This window comes from Gekko japonicus, unplaced genomic scaffold, assembly GCF_001447785.1.
Source record: "Gekko japonicus isolate JY-2015 unplaced genomic scaffold, Gekko_japonicus_V1.1 scaffold1036, whole genome shotgun sequence".
In the NCBI taxonomy this organism is placed as follows: domain Eukaryota; kingdom Metazoa; phylum Chordata; class Lepidosauria; order Squamata; family Gekkonidae; genus Gekko; species Gekko japonicus.
The window spans coordinates 182,685-205,500 of record NW_015170920.1 but is presented as its reverse complement, the minus strand read 5'-3'; the positions used below and the strand labels follow the sequence as shown (position 1 = coordinate 205,500).

The 22,816-nt window shown below is 45.5% G+C and overlaps 1 protein-coding gene across 1 annotated transcript in view; it reads left to right on the top strand.

Moving 5' to 3' along the window:
* LOC107116769 (serine/Arginine-related protein 53-like) overlaps positions 1–22,816 on the top strand; it is a gene marked incomplete at its 3' end in the record, with an annotated part of 151,815 nt that overhangs the window by 2,651 nt on the left and 126,348 nt on the right. The window contains exons 2-3 of the mRNA XM_015418767.1: positions 35–228; positions 19,760–19,885. Coding sequence (XP_015274253.1) covers positions 47–228; positions 19,760–19,885 — 308 coding nt within the window. The remainder of the gene's footprint in view (positions 1–34; positions 229–19,759; positions 19,886–22,816) is intronic.

The following is a 22,816-nucleotide window of genomic DNA, read 5'->3' as shown; positions in this document are numbered from 1 at the left end:
GATCTCTTTACAGTGTTTTTATCTTTTTGAACAGTAGCTTCTTAGAATGGGTCGCCGTTCATCAGACACAGAAGAAGAGACCAGAAGCAGAAGAAAAAAGAAACATCGTAGGAGGTCATCTTCAAGTAGCTCTTCAGATAGCAGATCTTACAGTCGTAAGAAATCGGGAAGAAAGTCAAGGTCAAGATCTCGAGATCTTCAGTTTCACTCACATTCATATGAAAAGAGGTAAACAAATGAAGTTATATTGGGGATTGGATATGTTTATAAATGTTGCTCTGAAGTCTTCAGCAAGTATAATTCACACCATGATCCTACGTTCTGCTGGGCTGAAGGAGTGACATATAAACTGTAAAATAAATCCCAGGTATTTGTCCTTCATCTGATGCTCATAGTCATCTGCTTTGTGAGTGCTCCACACAATCTATGCAAACATGGGGTTTGGAGGGGACAATGAGACAACAGTGGAGAGGAAGGTGGCTGCTGGTCCGGCAGTCATTTGCACAGTGCTGTATATATGCAAGATTTTGGAGGAAAGTTAAAAATTAATGTTGCAGTTGAATCTCTTGTGGTCCATCTTTCTACCTTCATGACTCTTAATGCTTTCCCAAGATCTCCCTCACTGGATTCAGGGCTACAAATGGCATCAATTTTCTACCAATAAAACATTAGATTGTAATTCCAGGAGATAAAATGTAGCAATCATCTTAAATGTACTTATTAGAAGTCTCTAACATGTAGCATTATGAAATGCTGAAGCAGTTGTCCAGCAGTGTACTAGATCTGCTGGTGACTCTGGCATGAATATTTCCCCTCTTGTTTGTGATGAACTACTTTGCTGTAGCTGTTCTGAAACCTGAATTGGGACTCGGGAATCTGGTCAGCTTTGAAAACATGAACTGAGCTTCATGCACTTGTGATGCTTCTGAACTCTTCTGTTTCTTGGTCATTGTGAAGAAATGCATTCTTCCTTTGGAGATTTGAAATGAGCAAAACCTTCGCTCTGAGTTTAATTCCCCCCCCCTCTGGGCAGAGAACAGGCAGGGAGGAGGAAGTCAGTCAATGGCTTTCCAGGTTCACCTCAGCTATCTCTTAAGAAGTCTAGCAAGAGACAATAGGAGGGTCCAGTCCCCCCCTTCCAAGCAGGGAACAGAGATCTGGAGGAATTAAATACTAGAGAGACTTCAGGAAGGAAATTTATGGAGTCATCAGGAAAAGCTTCCTTAACCTGACTGGACCAGGTCAATGAGAGGGGAAAGGGAGAAGATAAAACTTATGGGAGCAAGGAGGGAGCTCTCTTTGGTGCTGAGTCCATCAGAACAGACAGAACTCTTAACTGAGGTCTGGAGGAGGCAGTCATTAGCCATGCGATGGTGTGTTTAGCTGAAGGAAGAATCAAGGTAATGGTAACTCTGTAGAGATCTGTAACTTCCTAAGCTAAGGAGCCTGTCCTGTATTTTAACATCAGATAGGACATGTATAGAGAGAGGAACGGGAATCGCATTTTACTCATTTCTTTTGAATCCCTTGCTCAATCTGGTGATGTGCTAAAAGTATGTGTATGAACATTTTCTGTTTAATATATGCTTAATAACCTTTGATGCTGGTAGTGGTTCTCTGTACCATGCCATTTTAAAACGTGTGCTGGGGGAGGGCAGGCAGTTGGCAAGTGGCTATTCCTCCAGCAGTGCACAAGGCAGTAAATGGTCCCCGTGGTAACCAGGCTCTGGGCAGTGGGAGACACAGAGGCATGGCCTCAGAATTTGGAAGGGAAGCTGGGAGTCCTGATCCTCCCAGCAGGCATTTCCTACTAAGATCAGGTGGTGGTGGTGGGTTACTGGAGAGAGAGAAATGTCTCTCCAGGTATTGGGAAAAACTTGGAGAGCAGGGTGGAATAGGGCCTGTATGCCAGAGCAGGCCCGCTCCTCCACAGTCATGTTTTCAACTTTGTTTTTGTGAATGGCAAGCCTAACTTACTTAGAGGTTGTATTTATATTTCAAGCCTCCTCTCTTTTTAGATGCATATTTTTTGACTGAAGTAGAAAACTACCGTTAACAGTTTAATCTGACCCAGTCTACTTGGATATCCTGGATGCCCCTCAATTTGGCATGTTCTAGTGGAATGAAATAAATCTGATTTTGTTTTAGTGTTTGATACTTTTTGTGTGTGTGGGGCGTACAATATTATTTAAAACATTGGTGCGATCTCTATGTAATGGTTGCGTATGTATGGAAATATGGGTAAGTCGAGGCTGTGTTTGAGCAGGAGAGTAATTGCCATCCCCTACCTTCTTTTCTAGCTAGGACCGCCATGCCTTTCTTTTCCTTGGGTCCTGCACATGCTGCCCCACCAGCTTCTTGCTTTTGTCTAATGCCTTATCTACAATCTTACCTCATCTGCCTTCTTTCCCTTTTCACTCCTTATGGTCTATGGCTCTCCACTGTCACCATGCTGATTTGTTGTCCTAGAAATGCCGGTGGGTCATTGTTCAATGAGCTGAAGGTTTTGGTTTTCCAACACCTTGCAGTGTCCCATTCTGTTTTTCCTGAGTCTTGCACTGCCACTGGATTGTGCTTCCCAGTAGTAATTGTGCCGGTTGTTACTTGCCTCTTTGTGACTGTGTTCATTTTTTCCCTTTAAGCTTGATACCCTTCCTTAGTTGTATTGGTTGTTAGGCCTGGAAGTAGTTCTTGGATTAGTTTATGAATTGTAGTGATGGCTGCTTATGTTGCAAAGGTGTTGTGGTATTTTAAATGCAAGGGAAAGGAGGTAAGGAGATGGCTGTTTCCCAGGTAAAAGTTTTCAGATGCCCCAAATGCAGTGTATTGCCTCTCAGCTGTCAGACTGAGCTGTCTCTATCCCTTATTAACAAAAACATTTAGGAGAATGTAATGTAGTGCAATAATATGGAATGCTGTTGTTGCTAGAATATATACCACTTCCTCTGCATTATAAATGTGCTGTTGAATTCCCGGGATTTTATGACAAGAATAAACAGAATTGCACCAATCTGTTTTTGGTAACTTCTTTACACTTATTCATAAGCTCAACAGCAAAAAATTGTTCTCTTCAGGAAGTTTTGATTCGTAGGCTCCTTTAAGCATTTGTCTTTTTTTCCCTTTTGGACCTGTTTTTAATATTTACATACATCCCCTAAGGGGACATAGTGGGATAATATCAGCTGCAATGCCCACATTATGCAGATGACATGCAGCTTTATGAATATCTCTCTTACAGTGGAGATATGGCTATCTGACAGATAACACCAAGCTTGAGAGACCCTGGAGGCCGGATGAGAACCATCTGGCTTGTTTGAGTCCAGAAAGATCTAAGTATTTGCTTTGAGGATTTGGCTAGTACCACTGTCTTGACCTCAATGTAGGAATATGCCCATGGCTGTTAAGATAATATGAAATCTCAAGGTCATGCTGGATTCTGCCTGATCCTCTAAGAATTAAATTACTGTGATTGATAAAAGTAACTGTGTGTCTTCAGGTACTAAATAAATTCCAGTTCTTCTCAGATGTACTGCAATCTGAGTCTATACCACAAACATGAACATCTTAAGAATCTTGTGACATGAAAACGTGTTTGCCAACTGTGCTTGCTTCATATCTTCTTGCTAGATCTAACTCAGACATCCCAAATGTTTTTGAGCTTGTGGGTGGCTTTGGAATTGTAACACTGGATGGTAGGTGCAGCCACAAAATGGATGCTGCATGAGGCAGAGCCTCATTTTTACCCATTGGTAACTCAAATCTTAGGGAGCGAGGTCATGCGTAACTCTAATAGTAACTCTTTGGCATTTCAGCACTATTTAACAGGATGCCCTTTAAAATGAACACATTGTTTAAAAATGTATTCTTGCTTCCACACAGCTTATCTTCAGTAATATAGTGAAAGTCTTTGTGCAGTAGTGGCACCTTCTGAAAAATCTGCACAGCTAATCAGCTTTCCAGTGGCCAGTAGGAAGGCCTGCTTCCTGGCCATACCCCCTTTCTAAAAACACTTGGCAGGCACCAGGAAAAGTGTCCTTGGTTGCCCATGGGCACCATGTTGGGGAACCCTGTTTTCTCAAGCTCCTGCAGTTGGTTGTTCTAGTTCCAAATAAGATAATGTGGACCTTAGTATGGTGACTCAGTAGAAGGTAGCAGATAAATGTTCTTTCTTAAGCGGAGGAGGATGCCCTCCCACAGTTGATTTCTGCTTCCTGTGATCCCTAGAGGCAGGAAATAGGTTGCTCTTTCTGTCTCCAGGACAGAGGGATGCCCACCACTGCAGTCTTTTTCTTGTCTTCTCCATAAGAACATGGATTGAGACAGCTTCAAGATTTTATCCATTGGTAACGTTCTTTTCCCTTCTTCTTCTTTTTAAAAAAGGGATCATTCCCTTTTTCATGTTCCCTGGGTAGTAATCCCTAGGCTGTGGAGCACGCGGTCCTGCTAGCCCATCTGCCCAACAGAACTCTGGGGGAAGGCTGTAGCTTGAATTGTGTCCAGTTCAGAGGACAAGGAGTCTGTTCTGTGTTTGGACACCAAAGCTATGTCCACCACTGGACAGCCTGGGTGGGTGGTCTGTTCAAGCTCCCAAAACCTAAAGCTCACAGTCAGTTGAGGCTCCCAAAATGATAAGGCGTTGGGTGTGAAGGCTCCTGAACAAATGAACAACAGAGGGAGCAAACAGCCCTTTGTTGTGCTACCTAGGTTTTGGGCTTATGTGGAACATTTCTTCTCCAAGGAAATAGAGAAAAGGGAAACATTCTTCCCAAGTCTTGACAGAGAGGCACAGTGAATTTCCAAGCTCCATTTCTGACACATCCCACCCCCAAAACCAACTTTGCAAGGGGCTACTCACGTCCCCCCAAGTCCCAGTTTGGTGTAGTGGTTAAGTGCGCGGACTCTAATCTGGGAGAACCGGGTTTGATTCCCCACTCCTCCACTTGCACCTGCTGATGTGACCTTGGGTCAGTCACAAGCTCTGGCACAGCTGTCATTGAAAAAGAGCAGTTTGTGTCAGAGTTCTCTCAGCCCCACCCACCTCACAGGGTGTCTGTTGTGGGGAGGGGAAGGGAAAGGAGTTTGTAAGCCGCTCTGAGACTCCAAGTGAAGGGCGGGGTATAAATCCAATCTCTTCTTCTTCTTCTTCATCCTGGCTGACTAAGGCAGCCTGCAAGCATTCTCTCCTCACTAGGGTGAAGTTGGCCATCTCTTCAAGCTACAATTTTGAAGACAGGGATTTCACAATTGATTTGGAAGACTCTGAGGTGGAGAAAGGTGAGGGGGAGGGTGAATTATTTGAATATGTCCCCCAGCAGAGGAAACAATCACACAGACTCCTCACCCGGGAAGAATTTTCTCCCTTATTACACAGAGACTTGAAAATCATTCAGCTCTCAACCCTCAAAATAGAAAAACTAAGTTCCCCAGGAAGAGGAGGGTGGGGGCCCAGTGGTGTTGTCCATGGTCAAAGATTTGGGTTCAATGTTCCCCTTCCCTTCATTCTTTACTAAGGAAATTTAAGAGCAGTGGGCGAAGTCCACCAGCAATTGTCTTCATGATGGGCAAACAGGAACAATTATTCTTTCGCTACCCAAGGTTCTAGTGGTCTCTGCTGCTGTGGCTAGGCTGGCATCTGCACTACAAGAGAAACTCTATCACTATTGACTGAGGTGATGTTTGGGTGGAAAATCTTACAAGAAGTGCCTAATTTGGCCATTTCTTTTTATTTCACTTCTAACTTCCATTAGCTTCATAACATCCCAAGTGTATTCATAACATCCTGAGTATCTTCTCCTTGAGAGAATGAGGCACTGGACTTCACTGTGAAGGTTTCTTCTTGATGAGAAGGAGAAGGAGAAGAAGAAGAAGAGATTGGTTTTATACCATGCCCTTCACTACCCAAAGGAGTCATAGAGTAGCTTACAATCCCTTTCCCTTCTCCTCCCCACAACAGACGCCCTGTGAGGTAGGTGGGACTGAGAGAGGTCTCTCAAGAACTGCCCTAGAGAGAACAGCTCTGAAAGAATTTATGACTGACCCAAGGTCACACCAGCAGCTGCATGTGGAGGAGCGGGGAATCAAATCTGGCTCTTCCAGATTAGAGTCCACGCTCCTAACCACTACACCAAACTGGCTCTCTCACTGAAGTTGAGGTGTTCAACTGACAGCACTCTTACTGCTCTACTGTTGCTTGGTTTTATTTATGACTATGAGCATGTTCATTGTTCTTCCTGCTTGTCTGTTTTTCCCGTCTGGTCCACACAGGTTTATTATAAGGAGTAATTAAAGGCACACATGGCTGATTCTTACTTGAGCAGCTGTGGACGTTTCTAGACTGAAGCGGCCAGTCCTTCTTCCCTGTTGTCAGTGAAAAGAGGAACTTATTTCCTGCCTCCATGGATCATGGAAAGGAAAGCCCAAGTGTAGCAGGGTGTCCTCCTCATCCTGGAAGGGTACTTTATATGAAAGTTCAGTTTTTCAGAGATTTTTACTTCTTTATTGGGAGAACAGTTACTATATTAGTTCCAGAGAATTAAAAACACCAGTTTGGAAGGAAGCTTTATAGGACAGTTACTGTTGGTAGAAAAAGTAAAGGCTCATGAACCTTGCCAGCTTCAGTTATTTGGAAGAAAACTAAAAGAAGAACATGAAAGGTGAACTCAACATCCAGTCTTGAAGGAATGCATCAAAATATTTGAGGCCCCAAGCTGGGTATATATTACAAAGTCTTTCTTCTCATAAAATACTGGTAGTTAAAATATATGTAGTCTTTAGTTGCACAAAGTCATTGCTATAAATCTCAAAACAAAATTGTTTGCATGGTTCTTTTTAGGTGTAATGTAAAAACAGATGAGGAATGATTTGCATATTGCAAAGAAACTTGTGGCTTCTCTGTCACACCGTGATACAGATTGTGGTTCTCTTACATACATACTTACCTGCCTACCATAATCTAAGCATGCTCAGTTTGTGTTTGAGAGCATAGTTGCAGTGAAATGTAGCTGCAAGTCAGGAGGCTCTGGAGCAGTACCTCCCCACTAAAAGCAATTTCTACCTGTGCAGGTAGATGTCTATTTATAAACTTGAGCTAAAACTAGCTATGAAATGGTGGTATGATCCTTAGCCACTGGATCTATCACGCTACAAATACTTATTTCCATACTGTCAAACTGTTTCTTGAATAGGTGATGTCACAGTCCCAGTCTTCCCTGGCACTTGGCTCACTGACTTTTGGCTGCCACCTTGACTCAGTGCCTAAGCTAAATCACAGAGGAGATGGGGTTTGACTGGAGAACTTTATCTCATCCAAACTGGATGAGACCCAGATAGCATGCAATCACCAGACTGGTTTCAGTTACTGGAATTTTCTTCTGTATAATGCTGGAAGACATGTTCCCTGGCCCACCTTTGCTAGATGTGTATGCGAGAGAGGGGGTCAGGTTCACCCCTAGTTTCTTGCTCCTCCTTTCCTTCTGGGTTTCCGTTTCAATGAGGTGGAGTTGTCCTTTTTAGACTGTTAGTGTCTTTATGTGGCTTGTGGGCTGGAGTTGTTTATACAAGGAATTCACTCTCTCCCAAGGATCAAGTGTTTTAGTTTCTGAAAGAGCTTTATTCCCCATAATATCTAATTAAGCAGTAAGCACAGGAAGAATTTTAAAGCAAAGGAAAATATAGCAGGATTGACTAGAAAAAAATGAACATAAAACTGCACTAGCAAGGGCTTATTTATTTTATTTATACACCCGCTCCCCATAGGGGACTCGGGGTGGCTTCCGACATTTAAAATACAATAAATATAAATACAGTACAAATAAATATGATGTATAAAACAATAAAACCAATTAAAATTTTAGCTTAAAACAACTGGCCAGTTCCCCGGTTCATGATACTAACCAAAGGATGCATGAAGTAAAGCAGCCTTGCCTGCCCTACAGAATGCTGGAAGGTCCCACAGGACACAAACTTCCCCAGGGAGCTGGTTCCAGATAGAGAGAGGGTAGCCACTGAACATACCCTTTCCCTGGTGGGTTACAGGCACACAATTTGCATGCCAGGCACCTGTTGAAGGCCCTGCGATGATAATCTAAGGAGGCAAGGGGGATCATATTGGTAAAGGCAGTCATGCAGATAAGACGGTCCCAGACTATTTAGGGCTACCCAAAGGAGTCTCAGAGTGGCTTACAAACTCCTTTCCCTTCCCTTCCCCACAACAGACATCCTGTGAGGTAGGTGGGGCTAAGAGAGCTCTGACAGAAACTGCTCTTTTTCAAGAACAGCCGTGCCAGAACTATGGCTTGCCCAAGGTCATCCAGCAGGTGCAAGTGGAGGAGTGGGGAATCAAACCCGGTTCTCCCAGATTAGAGTCCGTGCACTTAACCACTACACCAAACTGGCTCTCAACCACATTATCTCCGTTTTTGAAGGATTTAACTTCAGCCAGCTCTCACATAACCGGTCTATTATGGCGTCTGGGCATGAGGCCAGGGTTGAGTAGTCAGCTACTCTTCAAGCAAGAGGTAGAGCTGGGTGACATCCATGTATTGGAGGCACCCAACTCCAAACCTCCTAACGATCTCTGTTAGAGAGCACACATAAATATTAAACAACACTCTAGGAACCACCTTTGGGAAAAAACTAGCTAGTACTTCCCTTGATTAGAGGTTACTCTTTCTAATCAGTAGATGATATGATGTTACCTTGTGCCAAATCAGATGCTCCTCAGCTGGTAGTTTGACACCCAAGATTTCTACTAATAAAGGAGTTAAGCAGGGATGTGTGCTTGCACCCTTCCTTTTTAACTTTTTTCTGAGGGATTTGGCTCCATTCTTAATTCAAGTGGATTGCCACTGTCCTAAATTAGGCTCCACCCATATACCAATCTTGTTATATGCAGATAATGTGGTTCTGCTTTCTTGCACTGGTGTGGGTCTATTATGACTTTTAAACAGCTGTCAGGATTACTGTAAGATCAACCAATTAGAACTAAATTATGAGAAATCAAAAATCTTAGTTTTCTCAAAATCCAGGAAGCAATGGAGGATTGGCGGTCATAAACTTGAACAAGTAAGATACACAACAAGTATCTAGGTCTTTACTTTCACGCAACCACAATTTCGATTCACCAGCGCAGGATAACAATTAACAACCTTAAGGCAAATACCAATGCCCTTCTACGGTTTTATTTTTCAGAGAGAGGGAACCAATTTGTGCCATCTGTGTTAAAAGTATTTAATATAAAAATAGTGCCCCGATTACTCTACGGAGTCCCTATTTGGATTGAGGCAGTCAACGTCAGTTGAACAGGTGCACACAAGCTTTCTATGGAAGATACTAGGTGTTCCACCCTGTACCCCGTATGAAGCCCTCTGCTTGGAATGTGGTCAAAGACTTATGTCTACGAGAGCGTGGCTTATGACCTTCAAATATTGGGCTCAATTGCACTATAACTCTGATTCCACCAGCTATAGCTATCAGATGTTAACTGAGACTGAGGGTTCACCTTGGCTTGCCATCATAGAAAAAAAATTGAGATCCTTGAATATCCCTATTAAATCTATGTTGATGCTTTCAGAAACAGAGGTGCTTAACAAAATAAAGAGCAGATTATTGGAGACAGAGTCGTGGAACTTGTATAAGGCAGCCAATAAGACTTGTTCTCCCCTGAACCATGGGATATTCCCCATTGTAGGATGCCTGCCCAGTTATTTTTTCCAACTGCAATCTCCAAAATCATGCAGAATTTTTTCACTGGCCAGGCTAAATGCTTTACCCTCGGCAATTTTATTTGGAGGATTTCAGGGTATTCCCTATGCCAATAGATTTTGCCCTTGTACAGGCAAAACTATTGAAACAGTGTACTATGTGCTGTTTGAATGTTGCTATTATTCTGGTATTAGGCAACATATTTTTTCACCAATTTTAGGTAGTGTTTCAGGTTTTCCTAGGCTGAACAAACTATCATTTTTGTTAAACAGCACCGAGGAAAACATAATTGAACCAGTGGCAAAGTTTTTACTGGCTGCTGCTTTTATACGCAGTAAAATTTTGTAAATGCTCAATGCAGGGTACTTTATTGAAAACTGTATCCTATTCAGAAATTGAATTTTACTTCTTAGATATGATGTTTTACTTCTATGAAATGCCATTAAAGGAACTGTTTGTGTGTATTAAACAACACTGGGGAGAGAATTCACCCTGTGGGGCCCCACAGGTTAGGTTCCAGGGGGGGGGGGCGCACGATCTCTTTCCACCAACAGCTTCCTTCTGTGAGTGTCCCCGAAGGAACTAGGGGAACCACCTCAGTGTAGTGTCTCTCACCCCCAGGCAGGCTGGATGGTGTTCTGTGTAACTTCTGCTTGTACATATGTGATCCCTGTCCCTGCCAGCTAGCCCCTGTGTTTTCTATGCTGTAATGCCAAAGTAAAACAACTGGAGGATGTGAGGGGGAGAGTATGCTTCGCTGTTAGCTTCTTACTTATCAGGCCTGTGAACTGCACCAAGCCTGTGAACTGCACCTGTGTTTTGTCTACTGTTCGCCTGGTTCCCAAGACTTGAGCAGGCAACCGTTTTCTCCTGCCCGCCAGCGGGAACGTTATCCATTGGTTGTGTTTCTAACTTGAATCCCTTTATCATGTCTGCCCTAACTGCTTGTGTTCAGTTCTAACAAAGAACGTGTTTGAGTATCTTTCCAATGCTTTGAAATAAACTTTACTTTCTTTGAAACGTGGATTTATTCTCGATGCTTGGGGATCCAACATATTGTTAGAACTCCTTTTCTCCTATCGTCCCGATTCTGGCGAGACCATGAGCGGGTCTGAGGGAAACCTACCTACCACGGAGGGGGACACAGGATCGGTCCCCACTACCTCCGCACCTTTGATTGTGACGACTACCGCACCAGGGGAAGGTGCTGTGGGGGGAGCGATTCCCCGACTGCCTGCCTACCTGTCTTGGCCGCCTCCAACCCCTTCGAATTGGGGTGCGCGGAAGACACCGGCGCAGGACGACTGGGCTTTGTACAACACCCAAGGCACCAGGGAGGTGTACTCCCGTCGAGGCAGTGGGCTTCGAGAAAGTCTTTTTGACAAGGGAATGTTTCCCGACTCCGGGAGTTCGGGGGAGACTGGGAGTTATCGGAGAGACGTGGAAGACTGGATGTTTGAGCCGGTGGGGGACGGGGCCCGTGCAAGATCCTCGGAGGGAGCTGCAGACTTCCAGACGGAGGGAGACTATGGGCCGCCTCCTGAATACCAACCTCGGGAGCCGATCCCGGAGGAGTCGACCGGGGAACGGCTGGAGGAGCTGGAACAATCGGTGAGGGATCTGATGCGCACGGTCCACGATGTGATGGAAGCGTTGCCGGGGATGATGGACATTCGAATGACTAATTTCCTAGCGGATTATGCCCCGCAACCACAAGTTCCGCCTGCGCAGGGACCACCCGCGCCACCTCTGCATGCTCCGCTGCCGGTACTACCACCTCCACAAGCGCCACCTGTTCCGGGAGTGCCTGCACCGCTGCCACCGCCGGGGGGTCTGCAAGGGCCTCCGGGACCTGGTCTACCGCCGCCGCTGGTGCCACTGCGGGTTCCACCAGCGGTCCCGGGCCCTCCTCTCATGGGGGGTCAGGCACCGCTGGGCCCTGCGATGAGAACTCCGCGACCTCGACCTAAAGATCTCCTGGAAGCTACGTTTGACGGCAACCCGGATGACCTCGCTTATTTCACGGTGCGAGTTCAAAAGTTCGTTGCGGAGAGCCGGCACTTATTCCGTGATGAGGGAGCGCTAATCGATGTCATCTCAGCAAGGCTGAAAGGAGACGCCGCCACATGGTATGTTGGGCTGCCCAATGACCGCGGTCCGGAACTTTTCAATTTACGCGCATTCATGTGGGCGCTCAGGGCTAGATTTGAGGATGTCAACGCGAGCCAAAGAGCAAGAGCGTTCCTGCGTACCTACCGGCAGAACCGGAATTCAGTTCGAGAATACACGCGTGAATTCCACAAACAAGCCGCGAAGCTGCGAGATTGCCCAGATCACATTTTAGCGGAGATGTACCGACTGGGACTAAATGCTGAAATACGAGAGACTGTTTTACGGTCGGTCAACCCTATCTCCCTAATGGCTTGGGTACAGGAAGCTGAAAACGCTGAAGACCGTCTCAACATGATCAAACTCGACCTGGCTGCGACTGGAGGCCGACCCTCTACGTCCACTATGCCAAAGCAGCGGCCTCAACGCCTGTCAGAATCAGCGAGGGACCTCCGCATGAAGATGGGGCTCTGTCTAAGGTGCGGTGAGAAAGGACACTTTGCCATGGATTGTGGAAACCGCCCAAGTAAAGACAAGCCCCCCACGCCAAAGGCGAAGACTCCGCTGCCCGGGAAGAAAGGGCTCGCTAAGCCGAAGTTTTCCAAGGCTCTGCAGGCTGCCCAAGATCCGGGAGAGCCCGAGCTGGCTGCGGCGGAGTCCGAGGAGGACTTGGTGGGAGAACCGGCGGAAAACGACAACGGCCTGTTGTGAGTGGCGCGAAGCGACACGGCCGTTCTACTGCTGCGCCGAAGGTGGTGAGAGAAACCCCCTCCCTTTTTTTTGTGACTGTATCCTTAATGAACCCCATCCTGGGAACTCATGTCAGAGTAAGGGCATTGATTGACTCTGGGTGCGGGAGGGATTTGATCAGCCCTAAAGTGATCCTGGGACTCGAAGCGGGGGTTTCCGCCCTGAAATCCCCTATCATTTTTACCCAAATGGATGGGGCCCCCATGGAACCTTGTACACACGAAACTATGCCTTTGCGTTTGGGGGCTGGCGACCATTGGGAGCAACGGTCTTTTATTGTTACCCCGAAGTCACAATTTGATTTGGTTCTTGGCAGTCCTTGGCTGTTTACTCATGACCCCTATATACTTTGGGAGGAGGGGAAGATCAAATTTGTGTCTCCGAAATGCGTGGATCATGGGTGGTTGGACTCTTGGGGTGAACGGCCCGCCACGCAATTCCCCTGCGCTGTTTTGCAGCCGGAAGAGTTGGCGTCTCTGCCTCCTGAGTATAGAGACTTGGCTGAAGTTTTTGGAGAGGAGGAGGCGAACGAGTTACCGCCCCATCGCCCCACTGACTGTGCTATTGAACTTTTGCCTGACTGTAAACTGCCTAAAGGGAAAATTTACGCGATGGGGCCAGCGGAGAAAGATGAGCTCCGCAACTTTATTGACAAGAATCTGGAGCGGGGCTTCATTCGCCCTGCTTCCTCCCCTTTTGCGGCTCCTGTACTTTTCCGGAAGAAGAAGGATGGGGGGCTTCGGTTATGCACGGATTATCGGGGTTTGAATGCTGTGTCTCTTTCCAACGCCTACCCTCTCCCGCTCATCAAGGATTTGGTGGCTGAGGCCGCTAAAGGCAAGATCTTCTCTAAGCTTGACTTGCGGGACGCATATTTCCGGGTGCGCATCAGGGAGGGGGATGAAAGCAAGACTGCGTTTAACACACCTTTGGGGCAGTTTGAATATCTGGTTATGCCCTTCGGTCTTCAAGGGGCTCCGGGGGTCTTCATGAACCTCATTAATGAGGTCCTTCATGACTTTCTGTTCAAAGGGGTGGTTCTTTACCTTGATGATGTGTTGCTGTATTCACAGGACCTTCCTTCTCATATTAAATTGGTGCGCAAGGTCCTCAGCCAGTTACACAAGCACAAACTGTTCGCCAAATTGTCTAAATGTGAGTTTCACAAACCCTGCATTGATTTCTTGGGCTACCGCATTTCTGAGGGGCGGGTGGAGATGGATCCGGCTAAAGTACAGGCAGTGCTAGACTGGGAACCCCCCAAAACCCGGCGCCAACTGCAAATGTTCCTCGGTTTTGCCAATTTTTACAGAAATTTCATCAATAACTTCGCCCAGATTGCGCTACCACTAACTGATTTATTGAAAACCAAGGGGAAGGGTTTTGACGCCACGAAACCTGGTGCCCCGCTCAAATGGTCTCCTGCTTGCGCGGAGGCTTTTGACAATTTAAAGCGGATGTTCACTTCGGAGCCGGTCTTGGCACGTCCGGATGAAACTAAGAAATTCATTGTGCAAACCGATGCTTCTGATGTGGCTATGGGGGCTGCGATTTTGCAGGAGGGGGACGATGGCCGTCTACACCCCCTCGCTTTTGTGTCCCGAAAGTTCTCTGATGCTGAACGCAACTGGGGGATATGGGAAAAGGAGGCGTCAGCTATCCGGCTTGCCCTCTCCTCTTGGAGACAGTGGTTGGAGGGGGCCCAGCTTCCTTTTGAGGTTTGGACTGACCATAAAAATCTGGAGATGCTGAAGTCGCCCCGTTCTCTCAATGCAAAGCAACTCCGATGGGCTGATTTCTTCGCTAAGTTTCGGTTCACTCTTCGCCATTTCCCGGGGGCGGCCAACTCCCTAGCTGACGCACTCTCACGCCTCCCACAACATGACAGCCAGCGTGAGGTCATCATGGACTCTGTTTTCTCTCCCTCCCATTTGGGGGGAGCCGTGGTTACTCGCGCGCAAGCGCGCGCCACTTCCCGGCCGGACATTTCTCCGCTCTCCCCGCTCCCTGCGGTGGGGGGGGCGTGGGTCCACAAGTATATCTCTGCTTTCTCCAAAGAGGATGATGATTATATTTTGGGATTGCCTGACTGTATCCGCAGCCCTGAGGGCTTGATTTACTCTGGTGATAAACTGTTTGTCCCTACTTCCCTCCGGAGGGAAGTGATGGAGTCTGCCCACGGTTCCAAGCTGGCGGGCCATTGGAACTTTGTTAAATCGCTTCAACTCCTCCGCAGGCAATTTTGGTGGCCCCACATGCGCAAGGATATGTTGGACTTTGTACGCACCTGTCAGACCTGCGCATTAACCAAGCCAAGGGGGGGAAAACCTCCTGGACTTTTGCATCCTTTGCCTACTCCTTCCAGACCGTGGGAAGTGGTCTCTATGGACTTTATCACTGATCTCCCTGTGAGCAAGGGGAACACTGTTATTTGGGTGGTGGTTGATCTGTTTTCTAAGCAAGCCCATTTTGTTCCTTTCCCTTCACTGCCTACCGCGCAGAGGTTAGCTGCGGCGTTCATGTCTCATGTGGTGAAAATCCACCAATTGCCTACTAAGTTAATTTCTGACAGGGGGACCCAATTTGTTTCTAAATTTTGGAAGGAACTCCTCGCTATTTTGGGGGTGGAGCAGGGGCTCAGCAGCGCTTACCATCCCGAGACCGACGGCCAAACAGAACGGGTTAATCAAACTTTGGAGCAGTACCTTCGTTGCTTCACTAATTACCAACAAAATGATTGGGCTGATTTGTTACCCCTGGCTGAGTACTGTTACAATAACACTGTGCATAGTTCGACTGGCATGTCTCCATACAAGGCTGTCTCTGGGTATGACAGCCCCCCCCTTCCTTTCCTGGAGGGGGTCTCTGACCGTCCCGTGGGTGATGCTAATACCTGGTGTTCTTCTCTGAGAACTGCATGGCCACTTTTGTGTCAAACTCTCGATGCTGCTAAAGCAGCTTATAAGGCCCAGGCAGACAAGGGTAGGGTGGTGGGATTTGATCTGAAACCTGGGGACCTTGTGTATGTTTCTACTAAAAACATCAAGATGTTGCGCCCAAGCAGGAAGCTGGGTTGGAAATTTATCGGGCCGTTCAAGGTGCGCAAGGTGATTAATGATGTTGCTGTTGATGTTGTATTACCTAAGAATTTGCGCTCTCTGCATTCTGTCTTTCACATGAGCTTACTGAAGAAAGATCCTGGCACCTCTACATGGAGGCCAACTGTTTCTCCCCCGCCTCCGATCATCCTTGAGGGGGATGAGCATTTTGAAATCGCGGATGTCCTTGACTCCAAGCTGAAACGTGGTAAACTCTGGTACCTCATTGAATGGGTTGATTTCGGTCCCCAGCACCGCGAATGGGTGGAAGAAGGGGATATTCGGGCCCCTTACCTGCTTCGTTGTTTCCACAGGAAGTTCCCGGACAAACCGGGAGGTCTCCCGCCCAGCCCGGGAGATCTCCCGCCCGGCCCGGGAGGTGACGGTTAAGGTGTATTTTTGAGGGGGCAGTATGTCAGCAAGCTGCCATGGTGTTCTGTGTAACTTCTGCTTGTACATATGTGATCCCTGTCCCTGCCAGCTAGCCCCTGTGTTTTCTATGCTGTAATGCCAAAGTAAAACAACTGGAGGATGTGAGGGGGAGAGTATGCTTCGCTGTTAGCTTCTTACTTATCAGGCCTGTGAACTGCACCAAGCCTGTGAACTGCACCTGTGTTTTGTCTACTGTTCGCCTGGTTCCCAAGACTTGAGCAGGCAACCGTTTTCTCCTGCCCGCCAGCGGGAACGTTATCCATTGGTTGTGTTTCTAACTTGAATCCCTTTATCATGTCTGCCCTAACTGCTTGTGTTCAGTTCTAACAAAGAACGTGTTTGAGTATCTTTCCAATGCTTTGAAATAAACTTTACTTTCTTTGAAACGTGGATTTATTCTCGATGCTTGGGGATCCAACAATGGTCAACCATGACCAAACAATTAACCTTGTTGAAAGAAGCTGACAGATTCAAGAGGATCAGCAGTGCTAGTCTGCCTTTGTGAAGGTGTAATCTGAGGTGTTCAGCCAAGGTTACCAGGGCTGTCTCAATGCCAAACCCTTGCCTGAAACTGAATCGGAAGGGATCCAGGGCTGATGTTTCATCCAGGAATTCCTGAAGCTGCTCATCCACTGCCCACTCAATCACCATTCCCTAATTGTCTGGGTCCCTTTCATCTAACAGTTTCCCTCCCCCCAGGTGAGTTGTCACCACCATCTCTCTATGGGAGTTAGGAAAAGAGCCCTGAAAGAGGGAGAGATTAATAATTTCTCTCAGGGCTGCTCCTACCATTTTCTTGCAGGCTTTCACCAGGCAGGAAGGGCAGGGTTCCAAGGACAGGCAGTAGGTCGAACCTCAGTCAGGACTCTGTTGACCTCTGCCTTGGAGAGCAGACTGAAGGATTCCAAAAAAGCCCCAACATTTGGGCTGTGGCTCAGTGGTAGAGCATCTGCTTGGCATGCAGAAGGTCCCAGGTTCAATCCCTGGCATCTCGAGTTAAAAAGGCGGGCAAGCAGTAGGTGATGTGAAAGAGCTCTGCCTGAAACCCTGGAGAGCTGCTGCCAGTCTGAGTAGACAATACTGACTTTGATGGACCAAGGGTCTGGTTCAGTATAAGGCAGTTTCATGTGTTCATGGTAGGTGGAGCCTCCATTCTGCTACTGGTTCCAAACCTGACAGCTAGGTTCCGGCAGAGGGAAGAGACTTTATTTACAAAAAATGTAGAGTCACAGCTAATAACTAAATTATTATCCGTTTTAGGAACCACTGCTGGAGTGGTCAGCTGCTGAATCCAAAGAAGCTTAGGCTCATTCATCTAAGATTTTAGGGCCAGAGAAAAACAGGCTAGACAGAACGGCACATTGTTGTGCACTTTTATTTCTTGGATTGAAGACTAGGGAGTATTCCCTTGTTTAGATCAATCACAGCTGGGAGGCTTACCCTCCATTTTCTGCTGCAAACCAGTTTACCAGTGTTATATCCGGTTAGAGACCAGGGAGTTTCTCCCACAGTCCCTCATTTTGGGGTTTGGGCAATTTGGCTCTTGGTGCTTTCAAGGAAAAAAACGGGTCTTCCACCAGAGGAAGAGCTTGAAAATATTTTGCTGTCTGCCTGGATTTTCCCAAGTCATGATCACCCTAAGAATGCCACTCTGCCCCTTTAGTGCAGCTGGCAATCTGATTACCCATTCCAGCAAATAAGCTTGTAGTATTTTATCATCAGAGTGATTCCCTCCTCCGGTTCGTGACAGGTGAATCCCCCTAATCAAAATAATTGAAAGGAAGGGTCCACAAATTGGCTTGTTGCACTTGTCATTATGAACTACTTTTGCTGTTGCTTCTTCTGAGCTCAGTCATGGAAACAAGGGTGGGGGACCATTCAGGACCTTGCTCTACATTTTGGAGGCTCTCAAATGCAGGATAGTGTTCCCACAATTTAGGAATGTTGTGGTGATGATAAATTTTGTTAACTGAAAGTTGTGGACAAGTGCATCTAATAATGCCAAGCACTTATTTAGCAATTTTAATAATTAGAGGCTTCTGGCAGCCTGGTCTGTTGAAGCAGAACAACTGAGTACTGTACAGATACAGAGTTTCTGGAAATTTTAAAGCCATTGGAAAAAAAACACCCCTTTTCTGTTCTCTCCCCCCCAAAATGGAAATTTTGGGAAGACTTGAAATATATGGAATACTTATTTTCTTATAGAGCCTAAACTTTTGTTACCACTTTAGCAACATAAAATGTATCATGTATAATTTAGTTAGCAGATAGAATTGCAGTGTTTGGCATATTTATAGAAGTATACAGTCTTTAGTTTTCTGCAAGCAAAATTTCAAATATACTCAGTTTTAACAGAGAGAGAGAGAGAGAGAGAGAGAGAGCGCACACACTGTTGAACTCTGTTCTATAATGTATCTTGGTTTCAGCCATTTGAGAAGTAGGGAAAATAAAAGTTGAAAATAGGAAGCACAAATTTTGTAGTAAACAGAAGAAAAGTGTGTTTGGACAGAAGCAGTTTCATGTGGTCACAACAAAACCAACAGTGTATTTAGGTATCAAATTAAATATGGGAAACACTGAACCATTCAATAGTATATTAAGATACACATTATGGAATATTATAGACAAATTGCTCACATTTAAAGAAACATATCCTTGAAAGTACTAGTACTTTCACCTCCAGCAGGGCAGAGCAATAAGCTGCTTGTTCTCCTGTCTATGCTACAGTCCTTTGAGGAACGTGCTATAGAGGAGGACTGCATGGGTCCAGTCAAGAGAAGTGCATATTCAGGCTACTGGTTTCTGTTGTCTCTTCCAATTGAGACTAAAGAGCTAAACCAGACATTACCATTAACTAGTTAAATATAATGTCTGGTTTGGCTTAAAGTCGCCAAAGGAAGGCAAGCAGCCTTTCTTAAGCAAAGAAGCCTTTGTCCTGTCTGTAGTGTGTACTGGAATTACTCTGTAATGTTTTCATGTAAAAATCTGCATGCTTTGATGAGCAAAATCTTGTCTTAAGTATTTCATATATTCCAAAACATAATTTTTCAGTTATTTTCAATACTGCAGACAAATTTCCAATTTTCCCACTGAAATAATTGAAAAAAGTCTGAGGGGGGGGGGGATATGGGCAAATACCTGTCCCTCCCCAATTTTTATGGTTTTTTGTGAGGTTTTGTATTTCTAGTGGCAGTTATTCAATATTCTGTATTTCATAGTACGTTGTCTACCAGTTATCATTCTTTGAAGTTAAAGAAATGAATGCTGAACAGCCATGGCCTCTTACTTCCAGAAAATCCAGCATAGTTAATAAAACTGTACTGCAATTATAAATAACAGTTGATGGACTTCATACAGCTCAACTGTTGTGGTATCAGGCCTGAACTTGACAATATAGAATCACTTAATGTGTTCAAAGTATACATTTTCAGGAAACACTTCTGCAACCTGCACAGAGCATTCTCATTCTGGTAAGTCACTGGCTTGCATTACACAAAGCCCTCTTGAATATATCATGATAGAGCTTGTTATAGTTGGCCCCATCACTATGTTTTCTGCTCACAATACATTTGCAGAGTACCCAGCTCAGTGGCAGTACAAGTGAAAAATATTAGTTATATTATGTCCTACTTATAAATACGTTATGGTGGTATCTGTTGATATTTTAGGCGCAGGCATCGATCTAGCAGTAGTTCTTCATATGGATCCAAACGAAAGCACAGCCGAAGCCGATCAAGAGGTCGCGGAAAATCAAATCGGTCTCAGAGATCAAGATCAAAGAGCAGAACAAGAAGGTATGATATCTCCCACTTCCACCCTCCCCCTGATAATGAATTTAAACAGGTAATATATTTTTCACTGTATGTTTCCTTTCAGAAAGAACTGTGGTGATTAGGAATGGGCACGGATCAGAAAAATGGAGGTCCATGGAGGTTTGTGGTTCATGAATTTCACGAACAACGAACTTCTACAAATTTTCCTGGTTTATGAACCAGTTTGTGGTTCATGAGGTCCATGATGGGTGCAACCTGTAAGTGGGCTCAAAAGGTATTTAAATGCCTTCTGAACCCACTTCCGGCGTTGTGAGTCCAGTGAGCTCAGGAGACATTTAAATGCCTCCTGAGCTCACTGGCAAGGCCCCAACAGACTGCCCCAACAGACCAAACAGACCACCGAAAAAATTGCAGTCCGTGGGTGCTTCATCAAAACCACAAATACATGGACTGGGCAAATGCACTGTGAATTGGGACCTGATTCGTCACAAAATTAGGTCTGAACCAGTCCGTGCCCATCCCTAGTGGTGATAGTCATCTTGTGTCAACTTTAAAGGGCTACTTAGCTTCAGTGCAAGAGGTTGGACTAGGATGACTTTCCTTTTCCCCTTGTCTGGTAGTTTTAAATAAAGCTCATGGTGGTGGAAAATGCCATTAGGTCACAGCCAATATATAGTGACTCCATTGGCTTTTCAAGACAAGAAACAAACAGAGGTGATTTGCCATTGCTTGCCTCTGTTTAGCAACCCTGTACTTCCTTTGTGGTCTCCCATTTTGAGTACTAATGAGGGCCGACCCTGCTTAGCTTCTGAGATCTGATGAGATTGGGCTAGCCTGGGCCATTCATGTCAGGACATAAACTGAACTATTAGTCATTATAAATAGTTTGATACTTAGGTTGTGGTATAAGTAAAGGTAAAGGTTCCCTTGCTCGAATGCCAGTCGAATCCGACTCTAGGGTTGCGGTGCTCATCTCCATTTCAAAGCTGGAGAGCCAGTGCCGTCCGAAGACATTTCCGTGGTCATGTGGCCGGCATGACTAAACACCAAGTTGCACGGAACGCTGTTACCTTCCCACTGAAGTGGTACCTATTTATCTCCTTGCAATTTCTTGCTTTCGAACTGCTACGTTGGCAGGAGCTGGAACTAGAGACGGGAGCTCACGCCGCCATGCGGCACACTCGGGTCTCGAACTGCTGAACTACCGACCTTCCACAGCCTGCAGTTCAGCATCTTAACCACTTGAGCCACTGCAGTTCCAGGTTGTGGTGTACATGCCATGATAATAGCACTAGAAGCATTTTTTTTAGGGTTGTTACATTAACATCCCTAATAGCTGCAATGACCTGAATGGTAGACTTGGGATGAAAGTAAAACATCGTAGCATTTCATGGTAGCATTTTTTCATGCAAAATGAACACTTTTGAAGTGAACATATGTTCGAAGTTGCAAGACTGCTGAGAACATGAAGGAGATAACCTATTGGATCCAACCAGCAGGAGTGGAATCTTGCTACTACAACAGGGCTTTCTCTCTTCTTCCTATGGCACCCCTTGTACATCTTGATAAGCTGCTCCGTGGAGTCAGAGGACCCTTGGGAACTGCAAGACAAGTGTGGTTCAGGGTGGTGCAGCTGGAGGGGAAAAAGGCTCTTTCTTCTGAGACCAGCAGATGATCTTTGTATCCAGACCTGTAGGTAGAAATAAGCAGGAGTCTTGTGGCACCCTAAGGACTGACTGGTTTTTATTCTAAGGATTTTCTTAAAGTAGGTCAGAATGTATGAAGTCCTATAGTAGAACATCTGCTTTGTATGGAGAAGGTGTCAGGCTCAATCCATGGCATCTCCAGTTAAAGGAACTGGCAACAGGTGATGCAAAGGACCTCTGCCTGGGACTCTGGAGAGCTGCTTCCTCTCTGAGTAGACAATACTGACTTTGATGGACCAAGGGTCTGATTCAGTGTATGGCAGTTTCATGTGTGTTATAGTACCTGAATTCTGATGTTCTTGTGATCCCCAAATAGTTCAAATCACAAATGTTTAGGAGATGCTACATTGCTATCGTGTAATAATTGTGAAACAATTTAACTTACTGCTTTGTGTGTATTTGTGTCTCTAATATTAATATTAAAATTCCCAGCTGATTTCCTTCAGGAAGAGAGGAAAAAGAAAGGCAGAACAATCATATAATCTTGGGTATGTGGCCAAATGGTCGTGTTTTGGGGGCATGGATTGGGAATTAATAAAGACAAGCTTTCTTTTGAGCCAGGACAGAACTTCTGTAATGGTAGCAGCTGCAGACCTGTATCACACACACCTGCAGGGATATGAAAGTTACTGTCCAGAAGGATTATCCCATATGGCTTGATATTGCAGTCATTTAAGCATGTCCAGCCATTCAGGAAGGACCCACATTAGTAGGTGTATGTCTTCTCAAACTCCTTGGAGGAAGGATGGGATTCAACAACATATGAAATATATTTATTTCATTAGATTTTTACCCCGCCCTCCCAGCAAAGCCGGCTCAGGGGTAAATATATATAGATACCCATGGTATTCAGCTGATGGGACAGCACCATAGAGGACCAGCTTCCACATGGATGGGTGGAGGTTTGTGCGTGCATATGTGAAGGAGACTGAGTGAATGCAAGGGGCCAAAGTTGCAAGATCAGTGGAAGCTGATATTTGGAATGTCTGGATAGATTTACGAGTTACTGCTATTTCTCTTGCTGTTGAACAATAATTTTGTGTGTGGTTGTAAATGGAATTGTAATCCTCTGTGGGTCTGTAATTCTTTCTGTACTGATCTCCTATGTCATTATAATCAGCAGTTAAAAGTTCTTTACCATTTTAAGTGTTGAGAACTATAGAATGATGGCTCAGTCAGTGTGGTTCAGGGCATACAGCTCTTTGTTTAGCTCTGTGTCCTTGGTTTTACAAAGATAGCTGTGTAA